The sequence below is a fragment of the Ptychodera flava genome, unplaced genomic scaffold (assembly GCF_041260155.1).
Source record: "Ptychodera flava strain L36383 unplaced genomic scaffold, AS_Pfla_20210202 Scaffold_58__1_contigs__length_828623_pilon, whole genome shotgun sequence".
Classification (NCBI taxonomy): Eukaryota; Metazoa; Hemichordata; class Enteropneusta; family Ptychoderidae; genus Ptychodera; species Ptychodera flava.
In genome coordinates this window covers 265,311-292,635 of record NW_027248380.1, presented here as the reverse complement: position 1 = coordinate 292,635, position 27,325 = coordinate 265,311, and the positions used below count along the sequence as shown (strand labels likewise).

At 37.6% G+C, this 27,325-nt stretch overlaps 1 protein-coding gene across 1 annotated transcript in view; it reads left to right on the top strand.

Moving 5' to 3' along the window:
- Positions 1 to 25,900, top strand: part of LOC139128532 (death-associated protein kinase 1-like) — a 37,521-nt gene extending 11,621 nt beyond the window's left edge. The window contains exons 7-14 of the mRNA XM_070694296.1: positions 9,458 to 9,571; positions 9,931 to 9,990; positions 10,389 to 10,517; positions 11,412 to 11,663; positions 21,491 to 21,617; positions 21,852 to 22,000; positions 22,340 to 22,519; positions 23,111 to 25,900. Coding sequence (XP_070550397.1) covers positions 9,458 to 9,571; positions 9,931 to 9,990; positions 10,389 to 10,517; positions 11,412 to 11,663; positions 21,491 to 21,617; positions 21,852 to 22,000; positions 22,340 to 22,519; positions 23,111 to 24,391 — 2,292 coding nt within the window. The 3' untranslated portion in view covers positions 24,392 to 25,900. The remainder of the gene's footprint in view (positions 1 to 9,457; positions 9,572 to 9,930; positions 9,991 to 10,388; positions 10,518 to 11,411; positions 11,664 to 21,490; positions 21,618 to 21,851; positions 22,001 to 22,339; positions 22,520 to 23,110) is intronic.
- Positions 25,901 to 27,325: the final 1,425 nt, after the last annotated feature.

Genomic DNA, 27,325 nt, shown 5'->3' with positions numbered 1-27,325 from the left:
TGGGCGATGTTTCCACAGCGGTTTCAGTTGTACTTGGTACCACTTTCTTTAAAAAACTATTTTAAGCATAGCTAGCGACATCCTCAGTTGCACTTTAATATTTTCCGTCGATGAGATGTTCAAGTTCCAACGCTGTTTAAATGTTTGAAAATGTTGGAAAATCTGTTTTAGAGAATGTGTCGTCACCTATCCCGGACGGACATCACGTTCTAGTCACCCGCCACTGTTGAATAGCTGCAGACGACACAACGGTCACGTGACGGGCACTTTTCCAAATTTGGTCAGAACTTTTTTCCCTAGGGAAATAGCTTTTCAAAAAATGCCCTCTGACGTCACATTTGTCGATCCGGTGGGGACTAGACGTATCTATTATCTCGTCACGTGACGTATTGTGGCGAATCGCGACACGGAATGAGCATGTGGTGTGTTATAATTAGAATTATTACACAATTTGTTCTCTTTCGTTTCATAAAATACTACTTAAACGTGTTTAACCCCTTGACTACCTATGGCGCCGGATATATCCGGCGCCATATTGAATTACCATATACCTTGACTGCCGGAAATATCCGGCACAGTTAAATAGACGTATTTGCTTCGTTTTTTTCGCTAAAAATCCCGTAATTTCGGCGTCGGCATGCAGCGCGACTACGATTGATGTATTCCGATATGGCCTGAATGTGATTGCGCCCCCGTACGTCCGAGTATGGCCAAAATCCGGAAGCAAATGTCGTGACCCATGACCTCGACCCTGAGAGGTCAGGCTGATCACAGAAGTGTCACGCTGATTGTTTAAAGTTTTCAGAAGTACGGACGATCGCGAAGATGTTTATGGTTTGTTTTTTTAATGAAATGAAATGTTTATTTATTGAAAACAAATGATTTATATGTAAATATGTTCTATTAACAGCAATATTCGTGAATGAAACTAGAGGAAATACAATTTTTTACTATAAGCCAGTGAAATTTTATAGCAGCCATATTATCAATATGACTGGTCACATGACTGGTCATGTGTTTGGTCATGTGATATGTTGTTCCGTAAAATGTATTTTTAAATATTGTGAATTATTTTTTGATAAATCATAACCATTTTAGATGCAGGTTTCTGCAAGGAAGACATACAGCAGGTGTTTACAAATATAAAATGTGTTGATTTTCAAATACAGAATCACGTCAGATGCTGATGTTTGTGGTTTATTTACTCTGCCTTTTGTGATAAAATCTTAAATAGGTACATCTATAAAATAAAGTAAAGGGTAGTTATTATTATTACATATATGTAAAGACAATGCCATGAAAATTGCAACTGTATTCAATTTGCGTCATTTTATGGAACAAAACGATTCAAAATACGTCCTGATGCTTCAAATATTCATATTCTTTGCCAACTCTGGTCACATGATGTGTCATGTGATCAGTCACGTGACCTGGAAATCCAAAATTATGTATGAGAAAGTGGGAAATTTCATGCTGATTCAGAAAATATATGATTTATTGGTACTTACGTAATTTTTACTCTAAGCAGTGATCATACAATGACCACACCCATGATTTTATCAATATTTACATAAGGGGCCTGGTATATAGGAATACATTGGCCTTGGTAGTCAAGGGGTTAAGTACATGTGACAATATATACATATATTATATATATATATATATATATATATAATATATATATATATATATATATATATATATATATATATATATTTATATCATACATGCTGTGCCTGTATTGCCATTCTTCTATTGTTCAGACGGTACTGATATGAGCCCATATTTTAACTAGTTAAAATACGAATTATATTTTCACTGTAACCGAACTACTTACAGCGACGCGTACGCGTGACCTTCACTGTATGCATGACCTCCGTTGGTATATGCACATATAAAACAGCTGAGCGAATAAGACAAATGACAATCCGAAACGTCGTTATGATTATGGTCAAAATTCTGTTGTTTGCAGTCACTTCATGGGCATTGAATTTAGGCACAAGTACAGTTGTACCAAAAACATACAAACAAACATATTGAAAATTTGTATAATTTGTCGACACCTGTCGATTCATGGCCCGTGCACAGTGTACGGTGTAGTGTTTTCGTGTCGTCTACGCTGCTGAAGATTACGAAATGGATGTATGATTACACGTAATGATATCGGTTGACTGAGCATCATGATAGAATCGCTTTATGACAAGTTTCCTGTTGATGAGCTTAAAGTATCTTGGCGGTGAATTACATCGTTTACAGTCGTAAATGAGCCACCAACCGCACTGAAATTACTCGCGACAGACAAGGTTGAAGGTGCACATGATATTTCCGATTTGTACCTGTCAGTGCACAGGTCATGATCATGTCTGGTGGCACCGATGCGGTGCGGGTTTCAGATACAATGTACCATCAAGGGAAAGTCAAACTTTCGCTTAGGTTGTTAAAGGAAGTTTAGTTCTTTTTAGGCAAACCAGGAACAAAAATATACGAGCAGACGACGGAAATACCTTTGAAATGTTTTATTCGTACAGCAACAAAATCACGAACGAGTTACGACACTACAGCTTACAGTGTACTCACTTCATGTTTTCACTTATCCGCGTACTGAGATGGTAAATTCAGCATATTTGACGTCTGGGAACATGTACAATTCTTCGAGATAAACTGACTGGTACGGGTATTATATCCACTGTATGTGCATTCATAGATGTCGCAGAGCTGCTTGCTCTCTGTGCTCTCAGCTGTTCATACTCGATAGAGTTTAAGCGTGGCGCGAGTATTTTGACCCGATTTTGGCGGCCTCATAACTTTCATGCAGGAATGAGGTTATGTATCAAAACACGAAAACACACCCATTTTACAAACTCCCGCCTATGTTTTACATCCACCGTCATTTTAAACTAAAAATAAATCTTCTTCAAATTGTGAAAACCTGTGTCGACATCGTAATATCTAAATTGTTTGCTTTAAAAGTGCTCCATAAACCCTCCGTTGAAGTGGAATGGCCCAATAGCGGAATAATATCAAGAAGTGATACGGTTGTCATCACTCCTTAGCAACCAACTTTTTATAAGTACAGCCTGGAGGAAGCAAGGTCGATTTCAAGTTGATTTCGTCGCTAATTTCGGAGCGTCTCTAGGAAAACAGTCATAACCAAAGCATGCATGTATGATAAAGGGGTTATTACACGAAGTTAGGGCGATACCGCATCGTATTCTCGTGATGTGTCCGTATTTTGACTCGTTGCTGCGCAACTCGTCAAAATACGGACACATCACTCGAATACGACGCGGTATCGCCCAAACTTCGTGTAATAACCCCTAAATATATATATATATATATATATATATATATATATATATATATATATATATATATATATATATATATATATATATTAGCGGACAATTCATCACAATACTAGCGTCAAGCAATGGTGCTTTATTTCTGTTTCATACCGATATCTTTTAGAAAACAGGATATTTTGAAATCGATTTATTAAAGATTCGCAGCTTTTAGGGCTTTGAAGCAGTGTGACTTTCTCTTTTCTTACATTTTGGGCAAAAATGAAAATCTACGTCGTTATCTGATGCGTTTAATTGCCTATTTGGCCAGAGCAAGGAATGGTAAATTACTAATTAGCGGGCTTATCACCTTATTAACTTTGACAAAATCAACAACGAATGCATGAAGAAGGTATAGCTTAGCTACTGCTAAGGAATTAACAGACTCAGGGCCTTTGCTGCATCATTTTTTGAGCTCTCATACCGGTATATAGTCATACTGGCAAATTCCTCCCAAACATGAAAGGTGAACACGCGGGCATTCTGCGATGGACGCTTGCAACTTTACCTTGCTTCAGGCCCCTCGCTAATCTTGGCCCCGCTGCACATGTACACCCTACATGACTTAGCCCGCGTTCAAAATAGTGACCGGGGGAGGAGGGGGGGGCAGGGGGAATTCAGTGAGGGAATTCGAAAATTCTGGGGGTAGTCGAGGGGACTTGAAAGTTTTGCTCTGCCTTGGGGGGGGGGGGGCTGAAAATATTTCGTCTACCAACGTTTTGAAGTCATCCAATGGTCCTAATGTTAGTAATAATTAGACAAAATTTATAACTGTTTTCGCATTTTCTGAATTTAATGTCCCTCTAATATCTCTCTCTCTCTCTAAAAAGTGTGAATGCCATTATCTTTTTAACAGCATGTTGGACTTGATACGGGGCAGTAGCTGCATTTGTTGATAATTTTTCAATAATTCTATGCAAAGTATCAAATATAGGTTCTTGGTGTCTCTCTACAGCTTGCTGACAAAACACAATATTCAGTTTGTCAACAAAGCTCGTTTGTCTAAATATTGGTGATAATTGAATTAGAGTTCAGACTGAAAGTTATTTGTCAATGATACAAATGCATGGTGCACGTAGCCTGTGTTGGAAAGCTGAATACTGGACAGCTCAACATTCTATAGGGAGTAGAACACGAACTCACCAAAAAGAATTACTGAAAAAAATATTGTCAAAATACATAGTTAATATAGCTACTGCCCTGATACTGCCAGAGGCTGTGTCACTGTCAATGCGTGCCGGCAGTGACAGTGATAGTTCTGACTCTTATGTAGTTTAAGAAGAGTTTTGGGAAAAAACTGCCAATAGTTTACAAGCTAGACTCCCATGTATTATTATTGTAATATTTCTTCGGTGAAGCACTATATCAACCACATCTTGCTTTCTCTTATATGGCGACCATCCCGCAATTGTACGACCCTTCACAATCGCTTGCATGATAAGTTGCGACAGCCCCTTCAAAAACGCCAGCCCTCCCCTGTAATATATGTCGCTAACTTACATAACAATTTAATCAATTGTTATATAAATTAGCTGATGCTGGTTCAGTTATTCGTTGGGAGAGTACTGCATTGAATGAGGGAAGGGTCAAGTTTTACAATGTCGGACAAGGGGTAGGGTCACATTTTACATTACAAGTACGCCCGGAATTTCGCGGCCCACCCATCCTGTAATTACTGAAGGCTCTCAAAACAGTTCTCATCTGAATTCATGATTAGTCATTCAACAAACATCTCTTTGCCTGCGATCGCTCTTTACCATAAGGGAGCTAGGAACGGAGCTGATATCGCAATGTAATACGGAAAGCATTGTGCAATATCTTGGCCCATGCTCACGGTGTTTTGAATGTCGTTACAAAAGGCTTTGCTAGGTCTGCATAGTTTTCCCTGCTTGATGAACGTTAGTTTTGTATTTGCAGGTAAATTTGTGAAACCAACAAATTTGTCGTGTTTTATTTGAAAGGATGAAAGTGTGGCATCTATTTTGAGCTATCAGTTCCCATCATGTGTGACGCATAGATATGTTCACTTACACATACCTAGTAATAAACTCGACTCTCGCCTGCTTCACGTACGAAACGAAACGCCTTGCGATTATTCTTTCCGGATATAAAACATATATTTTATTTTGCCTTTTGGATTCATAGATTTAAGCATTGTATAACAATAATTTAACGATAATATAACTTAGTTTATGAGCCAAAATGATATGCAATATTTCATTTTGTTTGCGTCTGTCCCTAACCGACGATTTCTCTAAGAATCAATGTTTTTTGCCTATTATATGTGTTAACAAACCAACGATTAGGAAGATCAATTATACTGTCACTGATCAATATGTTTTCTGAACCATTTAGTGGACACGTAGTTTAAAACAAGATGTCAAATTTCCACTTTTTGAATATTTGAATTTCAAAAATGGAAGAGAGGGTTGACAGGATTGAAGGTAATCACTGCATGTAATGTCGATCGGTTTCTTTACATTTCACCACAGAATGGGCAAACTCTCCTCCACGTACTTCTTGCATTTTACTCAATTTGATATTATTTTTAGGAAAGGGATAAATTTCAATTTTTTATTCTTATTTCACCCTCTGTGCTCCATCAATCCAATAACACATCAGTTAGTACCATTGGGTACCAAATAATACACAATGGTACGCGCATTTAACTATCATACTAGAGTGTTGGAGACTGGTCACGTCCCGGTGAAGCCCCGCTCAGGGAAACTTTCACAAGTCTATATCAGTGTTTTCAACCCGTTAAGTGCTGACAATTTGATGAGATATAATTTACAGTCAATCAATAACAAAAACATCACACAGAGACTCACAGAACAACAAAACCATCCAGTAGACAGTAAGCTCTAAAATGGAGAACCAGTAGATTATAGTAGATTGACATACTGCGGTGGTTGATTTTAAAAATGGTTGTGAATGTCAACTTTACACTTCCTCAATATTACACCGTTAACAATGAAGAGAAAGGGAGAGACTAGTGCTACACCCGTGATGTATTCCGGAAAATAGTTCCACATTCTTTAAATTTATGTATCGTAAATTGTCTTTTTGAAAACCTTGTTGGTTCTGCTATGTCTATGATGTTTACTGCTACTGTAATTTTTATGTTAATATCTATTCTATATTGACGTCTCATAAACTATTTTTAAATCTGAGAATTGAGTAACAAAGTGTATAGTAAAATGTTTTCATTATAATTCTTCGGTCATAATATTATAATGTAGTTGTCTTTCAGAGCAGTATGTTTATGCCAGGATAGGAAAGGATAAATAATTTATGTAGCACTTTATTTCTATCAGAATATGTGCAACGGTTCAATACAAAGATGTTTGAGATACTCAGTACAAAATAAAATTAGTCTGACCAAATTATATAACAATCCAGTACAAGTATCATCCGCAACAGATTATTGAAAATTCTTACCACCTAGATAATTGTGAAAGATTTATATTGATATTGCAATTTATTTGAATTTTCTCCTAAATTTATTAATAGTGAAATAATTTCAATCATAAACAGTAATATATGTGTCCGTTCAAGTTGACATTCATTCATTCATTCATTCGTTCATTCATTCGTTCGTTTAAGGTTCATTCATTTATCTTAATTCATTCCATTCCACATTCATTCCATTCAACAATCCAATATTGCATATCTTTGTTACTAAAGCCGTGGCATTCTTTGATCCTTTCGTTTGTGAAGATTGATGCACATGCCTGGATTGCGTAGTCATCGTAAATTAATAAATACTATCTCGACTGGATCCACTTCTTTACAATTACCTATTTAAACAACACCCATGATGTTGGTTAAGTCGTTTTCAAAATAATGGTAGATGTTTGACCAACCTAATAATAACAGCTCACAGTTACCTAAATGACAGAGTCATTCTGCCGGAATCATGATTACCTAATCGTTTTTGTATTTAACAGAGGGTCTTTTTTCTTATTGATTCTAATGTTAGTTTTAATTCTTGTACGCTCGCTGTTTTATCAAAAGAGGTCTTATATGGACAGTCAAACAATCATTCCACTGGTTGGATATAAGATTATGTTAAATTCAACCAATATAAAAGTAAATTCTCCATGGAATTCCAACTATACAGTAAAATAAATTAAACGCCTGAAATGACAATCCTTATCTTAACATTATAAATTTATGTACACATATTCACCCAGTCATTTGTTAGTAGAATTCACGGGGTCACTGATACTTCAAGTTCCCTTAAGACACTTACAGGCTGTTTTACTAAAGCGATCGATAACAAAAACACCCCGCTGCATTGTTCTGAGAGGTTCGGTGTATGCTGCTATACGTTATTTGCGTTTCTTAGGCTGCATTCTGAATCTTCTATATTGTTCCATTGTGGTGATAATACTCTAACACGTCTTCAAATCGATGTTAAAACCGTTATTTCTTTTCTAAGATATATATCGAAAAGTTTGTATTCGAGTATTCCTCACTCCTTCTAATTCCGTGTATTATTTCGTCGAATTCAGTTCTCCTTGTCGGCACTGTTGTTTATTACAAGTTCTCCGCCTTCATCCAGTTTACTCTTCAGCTGTCACATTCTCTTACTTTTCATCTGACCAGTGTTGAAATCCCACAACGTTTGTGTAGCGTAGCGCTACACAAACGTTGTGGGATTTCAACAAGCGTATGGCTTTGTCATTTTGTCCACCTTTGAACTCGACTGACCCCAAAAAGTCAATGTTTTCGCTGGCTGTTTCTCTTATTTCTTACTCACTGTGACTACATAAAGTTCTCCTTTCTAAATCCATTCATGCATATATGTATTCGTACATACTTCATAATCATTCTTGGTTATCGTAATTTTCATCTTTGTGCATTTGCCACCAACATGACGTATGTCCCTTTGTATGCAAACTGACTCATTACGATCCTGTTGTTTGAATTGAATCGTTTACTTATGTCTGTGACCCCTTAGCACATTAACATTTTGTGTGAGTTAAACTGCTTTTTTCGTAACATTATCGAAAGCTCTGGCTGTCGGGTAACACTATAAGTCATTTACTGTATATATAATGGTCGTTTTAATGCCTTGCACTACTAGTATTTATGTTTATGCCACATCAAACATTCTACTACAATACGATACATGTCCCTAAACTTCATATAATTATTCAACCGAAACGGTATTAAGCGAGGCTTTTAGATTATGGGTTTTGAGTTGACCAAACTTTTTCAGTATAGTCTTTATCCCTCGGAAACCTATAATCTCCATTGTAAAGTGATTTATCTCTACGTCTAATGAAATTGCAGCCTGAACAGTTAATTTGGTTGATACACATTTGGTAACATAAAGTCAAAATCCGACATGATTTTGTTACGTGGGAAAACAACGGTGAAGTTAGCAAATTTTTATAAAATAAAAGTAAAGTGAATAAAACTAGTCACTAAGTCAAGGGATAAAGTACGAGCTGTAAACGTTTACATGCTACTTTTCTCAGCTGGGACGCTAAAAAGCTCCACAGTTGAGGAAGACGCTGAGACAGAGTGAGCAGTTCTTTGGTTTGCTCGCAGGCTTGATGTTGCACAAAGTCCACGGAATTAAGCCAGCGTTGTTGTGAAGGTCTTGAAAGGTCTTGGAATTAACACTGCTAGAGTTTCCAAAGTCTTGAAGTAACAAGTCAGAGACAAAATCTCAAATGTCTTGCTGAAAAATGTGCCGCCCCAGTATTTATACTTAAATGTTATATAAGAGAATATAAAACAATTTAGAACTATTGATATGCTAGGTATTGTTCTAAAATATCTACACTTTTAATAAACACGACTGATTGAATTCCCATAAGGTTCCAAACATGACAAATTTAATTCAAGGTCATGAAGGACAGTGATCTAAAAACTGTTATTGACTAACCAGTCGTATCGTATCGTATCGTATATTCATTTCATCAGATGACCAAAAAATAACAAATAAAAAGAAGTCATAGTCAAAAAGTCGACAATCTGATGAGGTCACGAAAATATCTCTGATCTGAACTAGTCTAGTTCAATGCCGGAGGAAATAGTACATCATAAGTACATCATTCGTTCTGCAAAAATCTAAATCTTTGAATCTTTAATTCTTACAGGATGGTGAAACAGCGGCTTCTATTGCCGGAAGGAACGCTTCTAAGATAAAAAAATATAAAAATATAGCGATAATATTCCTGGAGCATCACTATGACAGCGACACCGTTACAAAGGCAAGTCAATTACTTTGCTAAAAATAAGCTCTAAGACTAGAAGAAATATAAACATAAAGAAAGACACAATCTAACATTGCTGCTGTGTTAATAAACATATTTTATATTACTGGGTGAGAATAGAATAAACTTTTATCTAACCTAAAAGAAGTCTTGATTAAAAAAAAGAAGTTTGAGTGATCTATATTTTAGTTGAAGTCTAAAACCTCAAATGTTCTGCGCAGAAGCCTTTCGTCAATGGATAAGGAAATCCAGGCTGGATTGATCGTAAACATTGCATGGTCACTAAAGACTTCAATCATTTTATGTATGAATGATTTATGATATTTTTATGTCCTCTTTTTACTACTTCATTTCAGGCTGTCCTGAATACTATCTATGACAGAGAAATCAAGGTTGAGTTGTCCAATCATCTTAAGGTAACCACTTTGAGATGTCAAAAACCAAGTCTTCAAATACCATCAACTATAAGTTTATTATGACGTTTTAGAACTGTCAAACTTTTGTATGAATTTTATTTAGGTAATATCTGTAGATACTGACATGTATAACAGAGTTATAGCCACAAATAACCAACTTATTTGATTTCACTTTTTTTCATAAATGTCTTGTTTCGTATGCGTCTATTGACAATAGCTCGTTTCATGGGCTTCGGAAGCGGGACGTTAGTTGACGATGGATAATCATACTAAGATTTCGAAGACATTCAATAGCATTGTTTATCTAAATATTAACTTGTTAAAGATGTTTGGTGTTTTGTGTGCATATGTTGAATATAAAAGCTTATGTTTACCATATATTTACTCTCGTGTCTTAGATGTATCGCCGACAGCAAGACTTTAAGACTCTTATGAACGAACCAGGTGAAAAACGCAATATCATGAAAATTTGTTTGTGTGGATACGGTGGTAATGGAAAGACAACTCTCAAACATGCATTACAGCGGGTAAGTGAAAAACTGTATTTGAATACAGAACATCCACTTAAGTAAGCCGAATGGTTAATTATAATGCTATTTAATTATAGTTATTCTTAAAGGGCCTAGTTTAATACTTGGTATGTTCGTGGATGCTTAGCCTAGTGACTCTCAATGAAGATTTATTATTCACACGCAGATAATACATAATTCCCTTCACGTTCATCTCATATCATAATTGACACTCCTTTTAAAAGGTACAACGATGTTTGATTTAAACACCGAATTTTATCAAGAAAGTCTTACATCATGACCTTGTTTTCAAGCATTGAGGTAGTGTGCTCCTCGATATTGAAAGACTTAAACATTTGCTGAAACTTTCTGTTTGGGGACTTTAAACCATTCCCTTTTAAATCATAATTAAAACCTTGGCGTAAAGGTGCAGGACTTGTACTAGAGACACAACATACACAACATTTAAGAACACTTTAAAATCAAAATGACTATCATCCCTTTAAATTATTGATTTTCACAAAATTAAAGGGTGAATGTATTATTTACTCCATGGGCGTCAAAATTAGCCTTTAAAACACAATTCTTAAACTTTGAAAGTCTTATCATATGAGTCGGAGACGCATGTTACTTCAGAAGTACGGATATGTCAGGGAAAATTGAACTGGAATGATCACATTTCCGTCTAAATATTCATACCTAACGATGCGAGCTCGTTTGAGGAAAAATGTTTTCCGACCTTAATATATAGTAGAGATGTACATAATCGAGCAATAAAAACATATACTCTCACAAACTATAGGCAAAACGCATGCAAGCAATATCAATCAGCTGGCTAATAAATTTGACATTTTAAGGCAATAGTAAATTACAGAACATATTTTGTCATGGCTATCGAATTTGTGTTGATAGAGCTTCATCGATGCAAAACTCTTTCAACGGTCAAAAGAGAAAGCACCAGCTTCAGAGAAGGAAGATTATGAACCAACCCCTGGCATAGACATGGCCACGGTTAACATTCCAAAGGCTGGAAAATTCGGCGTCTGGGACTTTGCAGGACAAACAGAATATTATGTCACCCACAACATGTTCCTCTCAGCGGAAAATTCCATCTTCACTATTGTCTTTAGGATCACCGATGAACCCGACAAACAAAAGAAAGAGGTGAGCACTGACCAGCTAAAGACCGGTCATTAAATAAATATTTTTGCTAATAATAAATGTTTTCAGTTCTTTTTGGTGGACATGGTAATTGTGTGTTTGCTTTCTTTAAATTTATTTTAAGAATCGATGTAATGTTTACCCAGGTAAGACATTAAACGATTTTGTTACAGAGTAGATTTTTAACTGATACTTTAAACGTAAGCCAATTTATTAACTTGTATGTTTTTTTAGTGATTGTACAACACTAACGGCCGTTTGGCATGCCAGTGTTATGCACCGGCTACAGCTAGGTTGACGTTGATCTAAAGTCGCATTTTCGCTGCACATGTGCATTTTACTTGACATTCGGAACCGGTTCGCAATACAATTAGATAATCTACCAAATCAGAAGGCAAATTAAATAACGTCTTGTCATTCACAAAATTCGTACTACCGCTATTTTTTAAAAACCTTGGGCCTTTTAAAGAGATTTAAATAGTTAGTGGCTGATTTCGTGTTATTGGTATATTTCTCATGCTGTCTTATAAAAATTTTGCTTACTATATTTTGTTCTATGAATACCATATAAAAACATTACAATACCGACATTATCAATAATAATAGCAATTGGCCGAAGATGTTTCTTAAAACAAATCATTGTTTTACGAGCTTTAATGAACACTTTCTAGTTTTAAAAAGCATTTATACGCTATAATGTCTGATGATCTGTGACCGTATGATATTTCGTATGAAAGCACGTAAAGTCATTCTTACATAAAAAAATAGTTGTTTTACTGAACGAACGGAAACATTGTTTTATTCATTTCCAAACATACCGTGGGTCCCATTTCTGATTCTTGTTAACGTCTGATAGACACTTTTTCAATTTGATCTGAAAGTTTAATAATTATTTTATTCATCATTTTCCTTCATTGTGAGTCAACTCATTATCATATCTTAGTACTGTTTGACGTTGGCCACAGATATGCAACTATATTCGGATTCAGGCACAGGTATAAAGATAAAAATCCAAGAAACCATACATCGCTGCATTTGTTTAGTTGTTAGATGTTTTATCAATGACAGCACACGATTGATACGATTTATTTTCACAATGTGAAGATTTTCAGTGACGAGAAGAAAAACTCATGTTTTAGGGAAAAATTACCTATAGCATTTATATTGCAAAACAAATTATTACATATGTACCACAGTTTACTTGGTGCATCGAAGCGCGCTCGTACTACCGGTATTTGCACTGCAGTGCAAATACCAAAAACATTATTCCATACCTACATGCAAATGAATAGAACAGCGCATGATCCTTGTCTTTCAATGTGTGTCGCGTAAACTATTTAAAATGTGTTCTGTTGTGTTTTTTAGTCCCTTTGTTTTCTCGATAAAATAAACAGGGGGAAACATTATGTTATAATAACAAAACCCCATGGCGAGCGAGCAAGCTTGCCGTACCTAGGGTATTTGCACTCGTGTTTGCGTTGAATCCGGCTGTCCTTTCTCTCGCTGCGAGACCGCCGGATCCCCCGCAAACACTCGTGCAAATATCGCTTGTACGGCGCGCTTGCACTCTCTCGCTATAGGGTTCTGTCATACTACCACATACAGCAATTGGCTTGGAACCTGCATCTGAAGTAAAAAGTTCATTAAGAGGTGAAAATACGTGCAACAAATGATTTGAGCCTACGAGGATATTGTCATAGTCCTTCAATGGCTAAAAAAAGTATTCAAACGTGTACGATGTTCTAAACGATAACATGAAAAACATTTTAAAAGTATTAATTGCACTGCTCACTCCCTGCCAGAAGCGTGCAAGTCTCAGGCAATCGCAAAACACATTTTTCTGTGTTTTTCGCAATGCCGCAAAGTCTACACAGATAACTATCTGACTTTTGTTCTATTTATAAAATTTTTCATGATTTGGCAGCATTGTATGTAAACATTTATACATGAAGACGGAATGGCGTCGTTCTCTTGCTAAACTGACAGTTCTAGAAATCCAATTTTTTCTTACAGTGACATTCAAATTGATCTTTCTATTCCACATTTTTATAAATCTTAGGCTGAACAAATTTTATTTAATTAAACATAATGTTTAACCTTAATTTTTTTCAACTAGACTAAGCTGATCACTATCTTCTTACAGTCGAACTAAAGCTGTTGGTTAAAACTCGTTCAAATGTTGTCTATGTTCAATTTTAGCAAAATTGCAGAAATTGCTTTCCAATGAATCGAATCAATTGAAACAACTCTGTGATCCAGATAACATGTATAGCATGTTTCTCATAAAGTGACTCTATGCACAATTCCTGAATTAGTTCAATGTCGAGAGAATGACGTTTCAGCCATAAATGTTATGTGTTTGTTACAACACAAAATGTAATTCAGAATAGACTCTGTGTCGTTAGCTGGATTTTTTTACCACCATACCCATGCCAGGCAAGTATAACATGTCTGTAAAACTTTGGCAAAGAAAGAAAACACTAACAATGCCTTATCTCGGTAAAATTCATGCAAAATATTACATCACCTACACCACCTTTATAACAGTAGTGAAAAGGTGTTATTTTTCATGAAGGTAATTGAAAATATACAGTTTCTGAAACTAAACGATTATCCCAGGATGCTTTTAACGCTTTATCCTGGCAGAACACATCAGGTGCATTAATGCCAGCTTTGGAATAATCGCCAAAATAGTGCATCGCTTGACTCTATATCACTTTTAGATCCCCAAATAAAGAATGCAAACAATCTTTGAAGTTTGATAAGTACATAGTGGGAATCAATACAAAGATTGGGAATATAGGTAAGTTTTGAAGAGGCTAAAACTTTCAGCAAGATGACTTTTCCATAGAGTGTTACGTTTCGTGCAGACGACATGTTTAAAAAGGTTTCAATTGAGGCAAGTTTTGCTTCAGATTAAGTTTTCGAGCAAAGTCAATGTCGTTATGATTATGTACACCAAAAGACTCCAATGGCTTAACAGGCCAACTGATATCGCCTTTTTTTCTGTTTCCTCTTGCACCACTTTCCCACATAAAGACCTCCGGTTTTCCTATTATTTAAAACTGGACCTGCGACTCTACTGAATCCATTTACAATATACATTGGTTCTAAGATGGACTCTTCATTTGAAATAAAAATTATAGTATTGTCATCTGCCACTTGACAAAGTCTTATTTCCCTTTCGAGAATATTTCCAACATTTTCGTTGACATATTGCATTTCTTTATCTGTTCTTATTTGAATAACAAGGATTTCTACAGCTAATAAAATTAACAGAGCTGACAATGGACATTCTTGTCTGATGCCCTGCTTGAGTTGACATTTCTCAGACATCCATCCACTATTGATCACAGATGCTGTACAGTTGGAATAAATAGTTTTTATCCGAGACCGAACTTTTCTAGGACCTTAATTAAGAAGTTCCTTTGGACACTGTCTAAAGCTTAACAGAAGTTTAGAAAAAAAGAATAGCTCTGGGCAAATTCTCCACTTTAGCCTATGAAATGACATCATAAATCAACCTTATACTTTCTCCAATAACTCTATTCTTTATATGGGCAGTTTGATTCCTGTTAATTATGTTGTTCAGCACTGATTGAAGACGTTCCGTAAGAATGCACGCAACGTAATGTCAGTGTTCAGTAAACTAATTGGTCTCCAATTACTCAAGTCCCTATGCTCTCCTTTCTTGTACAGCAATCCAAAAACAGCAAAGGAGTGTGATGAAGGTTCCAAGACAAGAAACTGACCTTTTTCATCCAACAATTCTATTGTGGTTAATAAGCTCAGAAACCCCGTAAAGCCTATATAAAGAGGAACATTTTGGTAACCATAATGTCAGCATTATTTTCATAACAGATAATTTGCATAGCCTTTCAAAAATTGGTTTTCAATAATTCAAAATATCGGACTTAAACTTTCTGGAATGCAAACTGTCACGCCGCTTACCAAAAATGTGTCTCAGATTTCTTATATCTTGCATTTTTGATCTCATTAAATCAAAAAGTGTTAAATTCACCACTCTGTAAGTTTTTCTGTCATACGAATTGTTTTAAAAAGTCATAAAAATTCTGAGACACACATTGGAAGATCCTTAGGACAGCCTGCACTTGCACAAATTTCAGCCACATATCTCAAAGCATTGAAACAAAAGAAAGGGAAAATAGATTTTTGAAAGGCTATGCAAATTACCTGTCACCTGATAGTTATTTCAACAACGGTGACAATATGGTAACCAAAAATATTTCCCTATATAAAGGCGTTCCTAAAATATATGATTTATGGAGGTTCTGAGCACATTAACGATTATAGAATCGTTAACTTAAAAAAAGTCAATTACTTGTCTTGGACCCTTAGGATAGCATTCCCTGTCAGTCATTCTTGGATTGAACCATTAAGAGTTTCACCAGTACATCCTAGAGAATTCCAATAAAAATTCAGATGGTACACCATCATACCCTGGGGTTTTCCCTATTTTCAATGCTAGCTCTTTTACACTCTTCATTTGTTATTGCCATATCCAAATTATATTTTGTTCTCTTCCAAGAGGATACTACCTACACATAGCTCATTTAAATAAGCATCAATCTCATCATCTCAAACATTTTCGGAAGAATACAAAAGAGAGTAAAAACTGTGCACACATTTCAAAATGTCATCATGATATGAAACGACATTGTCACCAGACTTTAGCTTAGTGTTAGTTAGTGTTAGTGTGTTTGGTGACATTATGCGTTTCGAGATTCAGAATATATTTTGTTGATCTTCCCCCTTTAACATACCAATTTGCATGGGAACGAATTCTAGCACATTTGGATTTTTTCCGGTAAATCTATTCAATCTTAGACAGTAGAGAAAATACTGTATATGCTTTAATTATTCTTCACTCTCTCGTAACCAGTCTGGACGTTGGGGTAAAGTTACTGGTCTATTCTTTTATCTACAATCTCAAATTCCTGTTCTAAATACCTCGATTTAGCTGTTTCTTTTGCAGCCTTCTCATTCGAATAGCATATTGTAAATTAACGTTTAACGCAAAGGAACGACACGGAGACAGGCCGAAATCCAATTTGGCCAAAATCCTGGGTTATGCATGTACTGCCACAGCAGGGGCGACAAGGTGTCATGGCGGCCTGGACGGCGGTACCGGACTCGGGTACAGTGCATCCGGCAACGTGCTACCAGTCGTCCTTTGCAGGCCCATGACAGTACCCCTCTGGAACTTTATGTAAAGCTATCAATATAGAGACATACAGTATTTTTTATTGTGAGCTGCTACCCTGCAGAGAGGCACTTTTTTCCTTTTTTGCGATGGGTGGGTGGGAATTTAATGGTGTGAACTTGGGCGTGGCAGAAGTTGAAATGGACTATATATAGGTTTGATCACACTGATATGCGCATGGGTAATGACTTGGAAATGGTGACGCAAATTGTTTAGATAACGGAAAATGAGGGCAGTTGGTAGATTAGGTTACATCTCAAGTACATCCAGCAAGTAGTAGGTGTAGGTGACGCATGGTGATCCATACGTGTCAAGGCTAAACCCTTCTCCCCGTGTCCCTCCAGACGTTAACAACGATTATAGCAAAGCCATAATTACCCATTAACGCAAAGGAACAACACAGAGACAAGTGTTTGGCCAAAATGCGGGGTTTTGAATATACTGCCACGGCGGGGGCGACGAGGCATCATAGCGGCCAGGACGGCAGTACCGTACTCTAGGTACCGTGCATCAGGCAATGTGCTACTGGTCGCCTGCTGCAGGCCAATGAAATTACCCCCCAAATTATGGCCAAACCGTGGGCATGCATTGCTGCGGTGTGGCAGCAATCCCGCCACCCCACCCCCATGGTGACTATGCGCCACTGGGAGATGTCTCATATTATATGTTATTGTTCCTAACGTTTCATGTCTCTACAGTTCATGTAGCGCCATTACAACGTTGGCATTGTCCATCGAGAACTGAGTCCTACGTTGAATTGTTGGCAAGTCGCGAGTACCTTCAGTACTACGTCAAGGGTCTCCCGCGGTGTCTTGATGTAGATCTGGTACGCGTCACTCCTTCATCTGCCCAGTGTCTTTATGAGCCAGTCAGGCAAGCTGGCTTTGGCAGTGGTTGTTGGCTGCACCACTGCGGAAGCTATGCGTCGCATACAGTTTAGCATCGGTAGTTCTGCCTGGGTAAGCAGTTCCCTTAGGCATTGGTTTAGTCTTTGTCGCGTGAGCCATGTGCCATCCGCGAATTGGAACGCCGGTTCCTCAGGGCACACGTATCCGCGGTTCCCGGTATACTTTCCAATAGGAGCGGACCGCACACACAGAGGTCCCGGTCGGAGCGATACGGATGGGTGTGCCCACGCGCGTACGGGTCAGTCTTCGATGACTTTATCCTGATTTCGATCACGTCCGTTAGCACAATGTCCTGGGCTAGTATGTGGCGTTTACGTCGATTTCCGTAGGTGTTCGCGCGGTGAACTCACTTACCCTCAGAAAGCCGTAGAATGCCAGTGTGAAGCTTGCCCATATCATGAGCTTGTCGTTGCTGCACATGTCGTCACGCTGACGCAGCAGAGGCGACGGAGCAGGTCAATTGTGATTGTTTGTCGTGGCGAGCGTACTTCTCCAATGCTTCTCCTGATCCCTTGCAGTGTCTGTTGCAGAAGACCATGCGTTGTTACGACGTCAGCATACCCGCATTCAACGCAGCGACGCATCGCCCCAGCTAGGTACACCTTTATGGTTCAGTATGCTAGCCCTCGGTTTGCCAGGTTTATAATGAAGAGTATGGCTGTCCTGGCTGTGATAGATAAGGCCCCAAGTCCGTGTGATAAGCAGAAATCCATGTAGCAATTTTGTCCTACCTGGTATGTGCGCCGCGTGTTCCCTGCCACACTGTTATTGATATAGGCAGTTGCTAGTTCCGTCAGTTGTTGTGTAGCAAGCGGCGTGGACATAGTCGCGTTGGTACAGGTGTGGAGCCGGTATCTGCTTCGGGCACCAGTGCTCTGAATCTCTCCGTCTGTAAACGAGAAAGTGCATCAGCAATTGAGCTATCAATTCCACTGACATGGGCAATCATGACATGGAAATTTCCTTTGGCTGCCTCATAAAAGATGATCCTTACTCCTTTCATGATGTCCGGGCATCTCATTGTGCCTTTTTTCCAGATGTACACAACAGTTTGATTGTCACAATGAAACAGCACTCGGCGGCCATGCCAGCGATGCCCCCAAATTGAACAGGCAACTAATATTGGGTACATCTCTTTCCATTCAATTGAGGCTTGGAGAGAGGCCATGCAATGGTGAACCAGTGACCCCTTGTGGTAGCCACCAGAGCCGAGGAGGTGCCAGTCGGCCTTCCATACCGGGCACAGTCGGAATGTGTGTTTAATGTCCACTTTTGTGATGAGTGCACCTTGGCCAAGTCTCTGTAATATCACGACGGCATCGTCCACGTGGGAGTAGGTGAGGGTATAGTCGTCCTTATTGATGTAGTGGTTGACACTATCATTCCTTGGTTGGGATAATTCCATGATTATGCGGTGGCTGCCTAATTTTTTAGGCCAAAGTCCAAGCGAGTTTACGACGAAGTTTGGCAGAGGTGGCACGGCAAACGGCCAATTGTGTGGCCGAGGTGCAGTTCTTTTGTTATGGCGGTGGTGACAGCATCGGGTCAGTCGTCATGGCAGCCTGGATGGCGGTACCGGACTCCGGGTACCGTGCATCAGGCAACGTGCTATCGGTCGTCCACTGCAGGCCCATGACAGTACCCCCCCTGGAACTTTATTGTGTGTAAAGCTGTCAATATAGAGACATACAGTATTCTTTATGTGAGCTGCTACCCTGCAGCAAGCACTTTTTCTTCTCCTTTTTTTTTCTTTTTTTAGCGGAGGGTGGGTGGGAATTTAGTGATGTGATCTTGAGCGTGGCAAAAGTTGAAATGGACGATATAAAGTTTGATCACACTGATATACGCATGGATAATGACGTGGAAACGGTGACGCAAGTTGTTTAGATCATAGAAAATGAACTTATGTGTAAACAAGTCCGACTTTAGTGTATAGAGGGAAGATCAAAGCCAAACATGTTTTTCACAATATTTCTTCTTTGCTAGCTGTTTGTCTTAATGAAAAATTATCTTTATTTGTGTAGAGCGTGTCGTAAAAGCCATAAATGCTCTTCATTCACGGGACTGGAAAGCCACTGGCTCCTCTTTTAATAACTTACCTTCCTTCATTATTACTATTTTTCAATTAGTACTTCCTAGTATAGTTTATAAAAAAGAAACTGCGTTATGTTTTGGTGACACACTCTATTCATTCTCTCTACTTACTTTACTCCTACATCCCGCGCACAGTAAACTGTAGGAATTACAAACGACCTCAAAAGAGGGATAAAACTGCAGCATGTTAAAATGAATACAGTGAAATATTGGCCAACGAGCGGGAGATTCAATACTTGTTAAAAGGCAGAATATAAAAACTGCAACAAGTTAAAACAAATACAGTAAAATACTGACCGACCAGCGGGAAATAAAACACTTGTTAATCGCAGAGACTAAAAATACACAGACGTTTCGGGTGCAACCCTTCGTCACTACTAAAACTCGCTGGAGAAACGTGGAGACCCAAGAAATTAAAATAACCAATCAAACTACAGAACGATCAAACGCATTTAAATATTTATTCATTCCGGCTGGGGCCAGAGTGCCAAATTTAAAAATTGTGGCCTGTTCGAGTTTATGGCGGGTAGAGTCGGTTGTGGAAATAATATCACACACTGCCATGTCAGACCGACAGCGGTGGGGTGGCGTACAGAAATGTTTGGCCACCGAGTATGCAAGCTAGTTGTCGGTCATGGTGCGAAGACGTTCAGCCGAGCAATCGCCTAAGCGAAGCTTTGTTTCGTTAATATATAACATGCTGCAGCATTTGTATTTGATGCAGTGAAGGATATTAGCCGACGTATATGTAAACACGCCGGAAACATTGACTATACCACGCGGGCCTGAATGAAATTATTAGTTATAGTATGCGGGGGTGTGACACACTCCACGGCCACATGGTGACCTTTCAGGTCCGCAGTCACGATTAGGTAAACTGGAACGATTGAGCCGGTCTTTGATATTCCAGTCACGTCGAAATGCCGTGATGGGAGGTGCCGAAAAAATATGCTGTGTTAGGGGAGTGGATAAGATGGAAAAACTCGTCAAAGATGCAGATTCTATGATTAAAAGGATGGTATGTTTAACACAAGAGAAATGCAATCGCATTTAAAACGGGTGATTGGCATTAACGCATCCTCCTATCTTAGTGGTTCGACGCGCTGTTTGGCTTTGTCCACTACATAGCGGGGATAAGAACAGAAATGGTGGTGCTAGCGAAACATTTTTATGAAGCATAATGAGTCTGCAAAACGTTCCTGCAGTGTCTAAGTTGTAAAAACAAATAGATAATATATTTGCAAATGTTGAGATGTGAGATTCAACCCCTGATCATGATAGCAAAGTAGGGAAGTAGGGTATAACTGTTTCGATCGAACGTTCCTGTCGTGAAAACGGAACACATATTGCACACACTTCTCTATTCTATCGCACTAGCATAAAAGTAAAACATTTTCTCCTGAGGTATTGCTAACTTTTAACATTAATGAACATATTTTTCTGCCGCAGACATGTCTACAATAAGGAACTTCTCATTTTCTTCTAGTTTGACAGTTCTAGTAACGCCACTCATTGTCTACAAACAACTAAAATCCTTAAGAGATAGAAAAGTAAATGTCCTTTGCTTGAATTAATTTTATCTTCTACAAAACATTTATTAAAAGGTCATCTCTTGGCTCGCTTTCATCAAGGCCATTATTACGAAAAGTATGTCAGAAGGTCATCCTCAGCCAACTGTCATACTGGTAGCGAGTAGGGCAGATCAGTTGAAAATGGGAACCCACAAGCAAGGTTAGTAAAATAAACGTCTGCAAAACATAATGCACTTGTATAAAAACATAATTATCTTTCAAGCCAAATTCGTCAAGTTAACAATTGTTACAGGGAATCTTCTAATGTAATCATTGTTACTGGTAGGAGTAAAACTATGCAATCAGTTCTTTAAACGTTCAAATATCGCGCTGATAACTTAACAAACAATTACATGTTTTATCGATATTTTTTGACTTAAAATTTGATTTTTAGCTGACGCTATGTACAGAGAAATACATCTAGAAGCTAAGAAAATGTTTGGAAAATATCTGAGTATCCTCGACGAGATGTTCATACTGAATTGCCATGACTCACAACATAGAGATATGGACACTCTACGGGCATGTATTAAACATGCTAAGGTATGTATCGATAGCAATGCCATCGTAAACATTAAAATTGCAAGTAGAAATCATATTTTTGGCTCATGGATGACTAACAAACAAACGAACAAACAAACAAACAAACGAGCAAACAAACAAACCAAAAAAACAAAGACTTCAATAGACAAGCTGCTATCATTACCTCCCAGCATTGTTTAAACGACACATTGACTGAAATTGGCTTCTGATAACTGTCTAGTTGAATAAACTTGTGTGGCTTATTCCGAAAAAATGTTGCTGTTGATTACTTTCTCAAGACACTCTTGTAACTAATATTGGTTTATCATTCTATATTTGACATGTTCACTGAAATTGTAGAGAGAAGAATTTGTACCTAAACTATGTGGAAATATCATTAATATAAAAGGACGATGGATTGTTAGAAAATATCCAGTCATCAAATGGGATTCATATGTACAGAAAGTTAAAGAGATCGTGCCGCTTATCGATGACGAGCTACTGAAGAAAGCAACGAGATTCCTACAGTATCAAGGGGAGGTAAATTGTAACTATTGCAACGTTGAAATAATGTTCTTGATATGAAATGACATCATACATTCTGTTTTTGGAGTATTTAAAACGTCTTTACTGTCATGCAGGTCAGATCTTTGTATAACAAATATAAAGAAATATGAGGATAGACAGCCATGATATTGACAAGCCAGAAAATATGTTTTTAACACTTCTTGAAAAGTCATAATATTTAAAATAGTTATCATATAAACGTTGTACTTACGAGGTAAATATTGGTCAAAAGTTACAAATAATGGCCCTTTAGATGTAATCTAGTGTCAGGGAGATACCAGATTGTAATTTTAATACAACATGATTGGAACTAATTTGGGATAATTGGATGGTGAAGTAATGTCGCTTTAATCTACAAATGTAACCTCATCTTCTTCTTTTTACGTTACACACTTGTTTTATGAGTAATGTAAAGGTCCAATTATCCCAAATTACTTCCGATCCTATTATACCCAGTTTTCTCCATTGTCGACCGCTGCTTTACAGAAAATGAAAAGGAGAGCGCTCATGCTTGAAAACATAGGTATTATATAAAATATGTATTTGTATGATTTTATTCATTAGATACTGTACATCGAGAGCACTTTAACACGAGGTGGTGATATGATCGTATTGGACCCTCAATGGTTGTGCACCAGAGTCATTGGTCCGATGCTTGCTCCAGAAATATTTTTTCAGTACGCAAAACGACTCACCAAGAAGATAATGTACTCAAGAAGTGACGTTGAAGAAGTTTTCAAGGACCTTGCCGATATCAGCTCTTTAATAGATCTTCTGAAAGAATTTGAATTGCTATATGAGGTAACTATGGAGACAACTGAAGGCAAAGTTATACGGTACGTCATACCTGGCATGTTAGAAAATGATATGCCCGAGGATCAGTGGAAAGTGGATCGTACAAAGAACATCTACTACGGTAGAAGATTCCAATGCAGAGATGAGACAGATAGTTTCTCCCCTGGACTGTTTCCACGACTTCAAACCCGACTGGAGAGGCATTTTAGAGAAATGGATAGCCCTACAAAAGGTATTTGGAAAAATGGCATGAAGGTCTGCCGCAATGTAGAGGGTCTGATCTACATGACAAAAGGATGGAGAGCAATCCATCTCTGTGTACGGGCAAAGAAGGAAGACGACATCGGCGAATGCTACAAAATGCTTGAATTGGTTACAGATGACGTGTATGATGTCATAAATATCTGCTGCCCAGGTACCAATATCGACGTTCATATACTGAGTGCCGATTCTCTAAAAAATCACAGTGATCCTGAAAACGTCAGCTTCTACACCATAGGGGAGATCATAGAAGCAGAAAAGAAGTGTATGCGAGTGCTAGACGAAAGAAAAACGCAGCAAGAAGAAGCTGGTGAATTACTTTGCCTTGGGTATGATTCTGAAGTTCTTCGAAGCATTGGGTATCAAAGTGATGTCAAGTGGATGCTGCAAGATGCAGCTAAACAATTTTCTATCATTATGGATCGAAGGAGGGATTTTGAAGGTGATTACAGAATAATGGCTGACCTGATGGGTTTTGAACGGGCTGAAGTCGCATCCTGGGAAGAAAAGGACTCCAGAAAATCTATAACACAGCATATCTTATCAGAATGGTCAAAGCGATGGGCATTGCGTAAACAGGATGATGGCATATCATCTGAGGGTGATTATATCTATGAAAGTACTTTCACAAACCTGATGAAAATCCTTCGCCATAAGGATTGCTGTGTAGATATTGCAAGAGAAGAGATACAGAAGATGTTCAATAAACTCGGGATATCAACATCTTCCAAGGCTGTAACAGAGAAAAGTCGAACAAAGCCTGACATATACAGTGACGGCAATACATGATTTAAAATCGTTAAGCAGTAAACGGACAGTGGAATACATATTTCAACCATTTGTACGACAATGCTACTTTCCGCAATTTAGCACAATAATGTCTGAAACGATGGATGATTAGTGGACCCTTATGTAGTATCCTCTTCAAAAGAATTTGGAACACGAATACTGAGCAATCATTTATGAAATTAATATATGTAGCGACGAATTAAACAGCAAGAAAGAAAGCCGATTTTAGTAAAATTTTATAAACTGCGTGAGTTCCCCAATCAATTGAAAGAACATAGACATAATTGAAGTGAAGGATCTACTGTAATTTCTACTGGTAAAATCTGACGTACAGAACACTATCGGAAATGTGAAGGCGATTTTTCTCTATTTATTCCACCTGAATCGGCTTTGCTTAAAGTTACTGGAACCCAAAGGCACTATTAATGACCAGGTTTAGAATCCTTTTGTCTGTTTACGAGGACTTATGCTTTGTAGTCTGAGTAATTATCCGGTGATAGTGACTCTCACTTGAAAGGATGTATGGTCAGGTCAATTATGAAGAATGCGACATGTAGCTTTATTAGCACTTTATGCTTCTGACTTAAATATGTACGTCTTCATAGACAGATAAGAGCTAAACCAGACCTTGCTAAGCCCACTGTATCAATTAAATTCGACTATATAACTTCGAGAATTAGGTGCTTGTGTGGACAACTTCTTTAAATGCATTTGTTCAGCTTACTGTTATTCTTAAATCGATTAGTTGCAGTCGGAACGTTTACAACTACGTATCTTACTTATGATAAATGAGTCAGAATACACTTTGCTAGATATAAGGACAAGACGAGATAAACATGAAGTTTGCACGACAGATAATGTCAACCAGTTTTGACTCATAATATTTCTGACGATCAGTTACAATACAATATTATGCGAAACGTGATTGTTTAAATTGTACCACGTTTTGATGTACGGATGTTTCAAGTTACAATGATGTAATTTAGCCCTTTGTTGCTATTTTGGTAGATAAATGTATGTCAGCTTTAGTATTTTTTTTGTTTCTTATCTGTTGACATTCTAGAAGAAAAATCAAAATTTTGAGAGTTTTCCTCAACTCGTTTCAATATCTAACCCTGTGTTGCTTTTTGCCGGTAATTGAGTGCAAACTAAAGCATTTCACTATTTGTTATGTATTTTTCTTCGAGGGGAAAAATTTTGCTTTTTTCAGAGTTGTTTTGGTTTGGTTTCATTATGTAGACTTATGGACAGATACACAATTATATTATGCATAGCTACCATATGGTGACATGTAGAGTGTATGGTGCCCCCTTCATTTTATAATTTTTCAAATATCTTAAAATTTCGTCGACATTTGATATACGTGATACATCCTTAGTCAGCATCAAATTCATTTTGATTATGAATGTCGAAGTATATTTTAGGGATATATATATTTTAAAAATTAACCAAGTCAAAACTTATTCACATTAAATATGGTAAATAAATCGATGTATTGCCCAATGCAAATGTGTGTCTTGGTTATTGAATGGGAAGGAATTAAAAAAAAGAAATGATGTGGGGATTTCATAATAATTGCCCACGTGTATGATGTGTAGTCGTTTAGCCGAAGGTCCATAAGACTATCCGCCATCAGATAGCACTGTTACATCTTATCAAATTTGCAGCCGTATACTGATTAATGTCTTGTATCGAGGGACAGTCAATGACCTTTACGTTTGGGATAGTCACTTTGACAAATATATCAAGACGATGTTTTTTGATTTATTAATTTTTATTCATTTTTTAGTTTGTTGTCACATTGACGTTTCCAACTTTTCGAGAACAATATTTGATTAGTTTGATATTTGCGATTTGCTAACATGATTGCATAGACGAATGCTTCGGTTAGATTAAAAGGTGCTTTCCTTTATAAATGTTGACGCAATTTCCGTATTGTTTCCTTTCAATACTCCTCTGCTCTTGTTTCTCAATTTCAATACATTTTGATGACGATATCATTTTTACGTCCTCCACTCATCTTTTTGTACGGGCAGCTAATTTAAAATCCAATGAAGGGGCGTTACCATAGCAGACCGTGCACATCGGGCACGAACAAATCCATTAACTGTAGTGACAGATATTTCAAGGGTGCCGATACAATGACTCGTAGCCTTTAGTGTAGCCAGCAGGTTTCTGTGCGGGCTGCGTTCATTATGCACATGCTCATTTCACTGGGCACTGTTTGGAGCAATGCATCTGATCACAGGGGGAAATTCAAACGACGCGTGTGTGACGGTTGTGGTGTTGACTTAATCAACTAAACCGCTGATACAGACAGTGGATTGGCAAGTTGGCAATGTTTTCGGAGCAATTACAGTGGTGTATACACAAGTTGGAGAGGAGAAATGGACTTGTCTGTAATATGTAAAGCAGTCAGACTGTTTGGAGTCGAAATATTTATTTGAATTACCACGGTCAAAATTAATTAAATTGCTTGTAAAATTAAAGAAGGCAGATAGACGGTTCGGAGTTGAACTCTGTATTTGAAATATCACAGTCAAAATTAATGAAATCCAAAATGTAAACCGTTGCACAAAAAAACCTCCCTCCCACCCAAGGGAACTGATTTCTTTCCCATGTGATCTGATAATGACTTATCGAGCATGCATTGAATTTTTGGCGCGTTTGAAGTAGATAATGTTATTTGTGAAAACCTTTATTGGCTTGCAAATTTGTCTGACAACCTTCCGTCAGCTAAAGTACAGACACGAGCAAGTATACATGGACAGATAGAGGGTCATGTATCACATTTATATCTTGTGCGTTTTTCAATTACTGATAAACTGTGATGGTTTTAGACCTGTAAATCACGTACTCCAAGGAAAGGGAAGTAGTGCTTGGTTTGTTTGTTGTTTTGTTTTGTTTTTTTTTTCGCAGATTATTGTTCGCTTC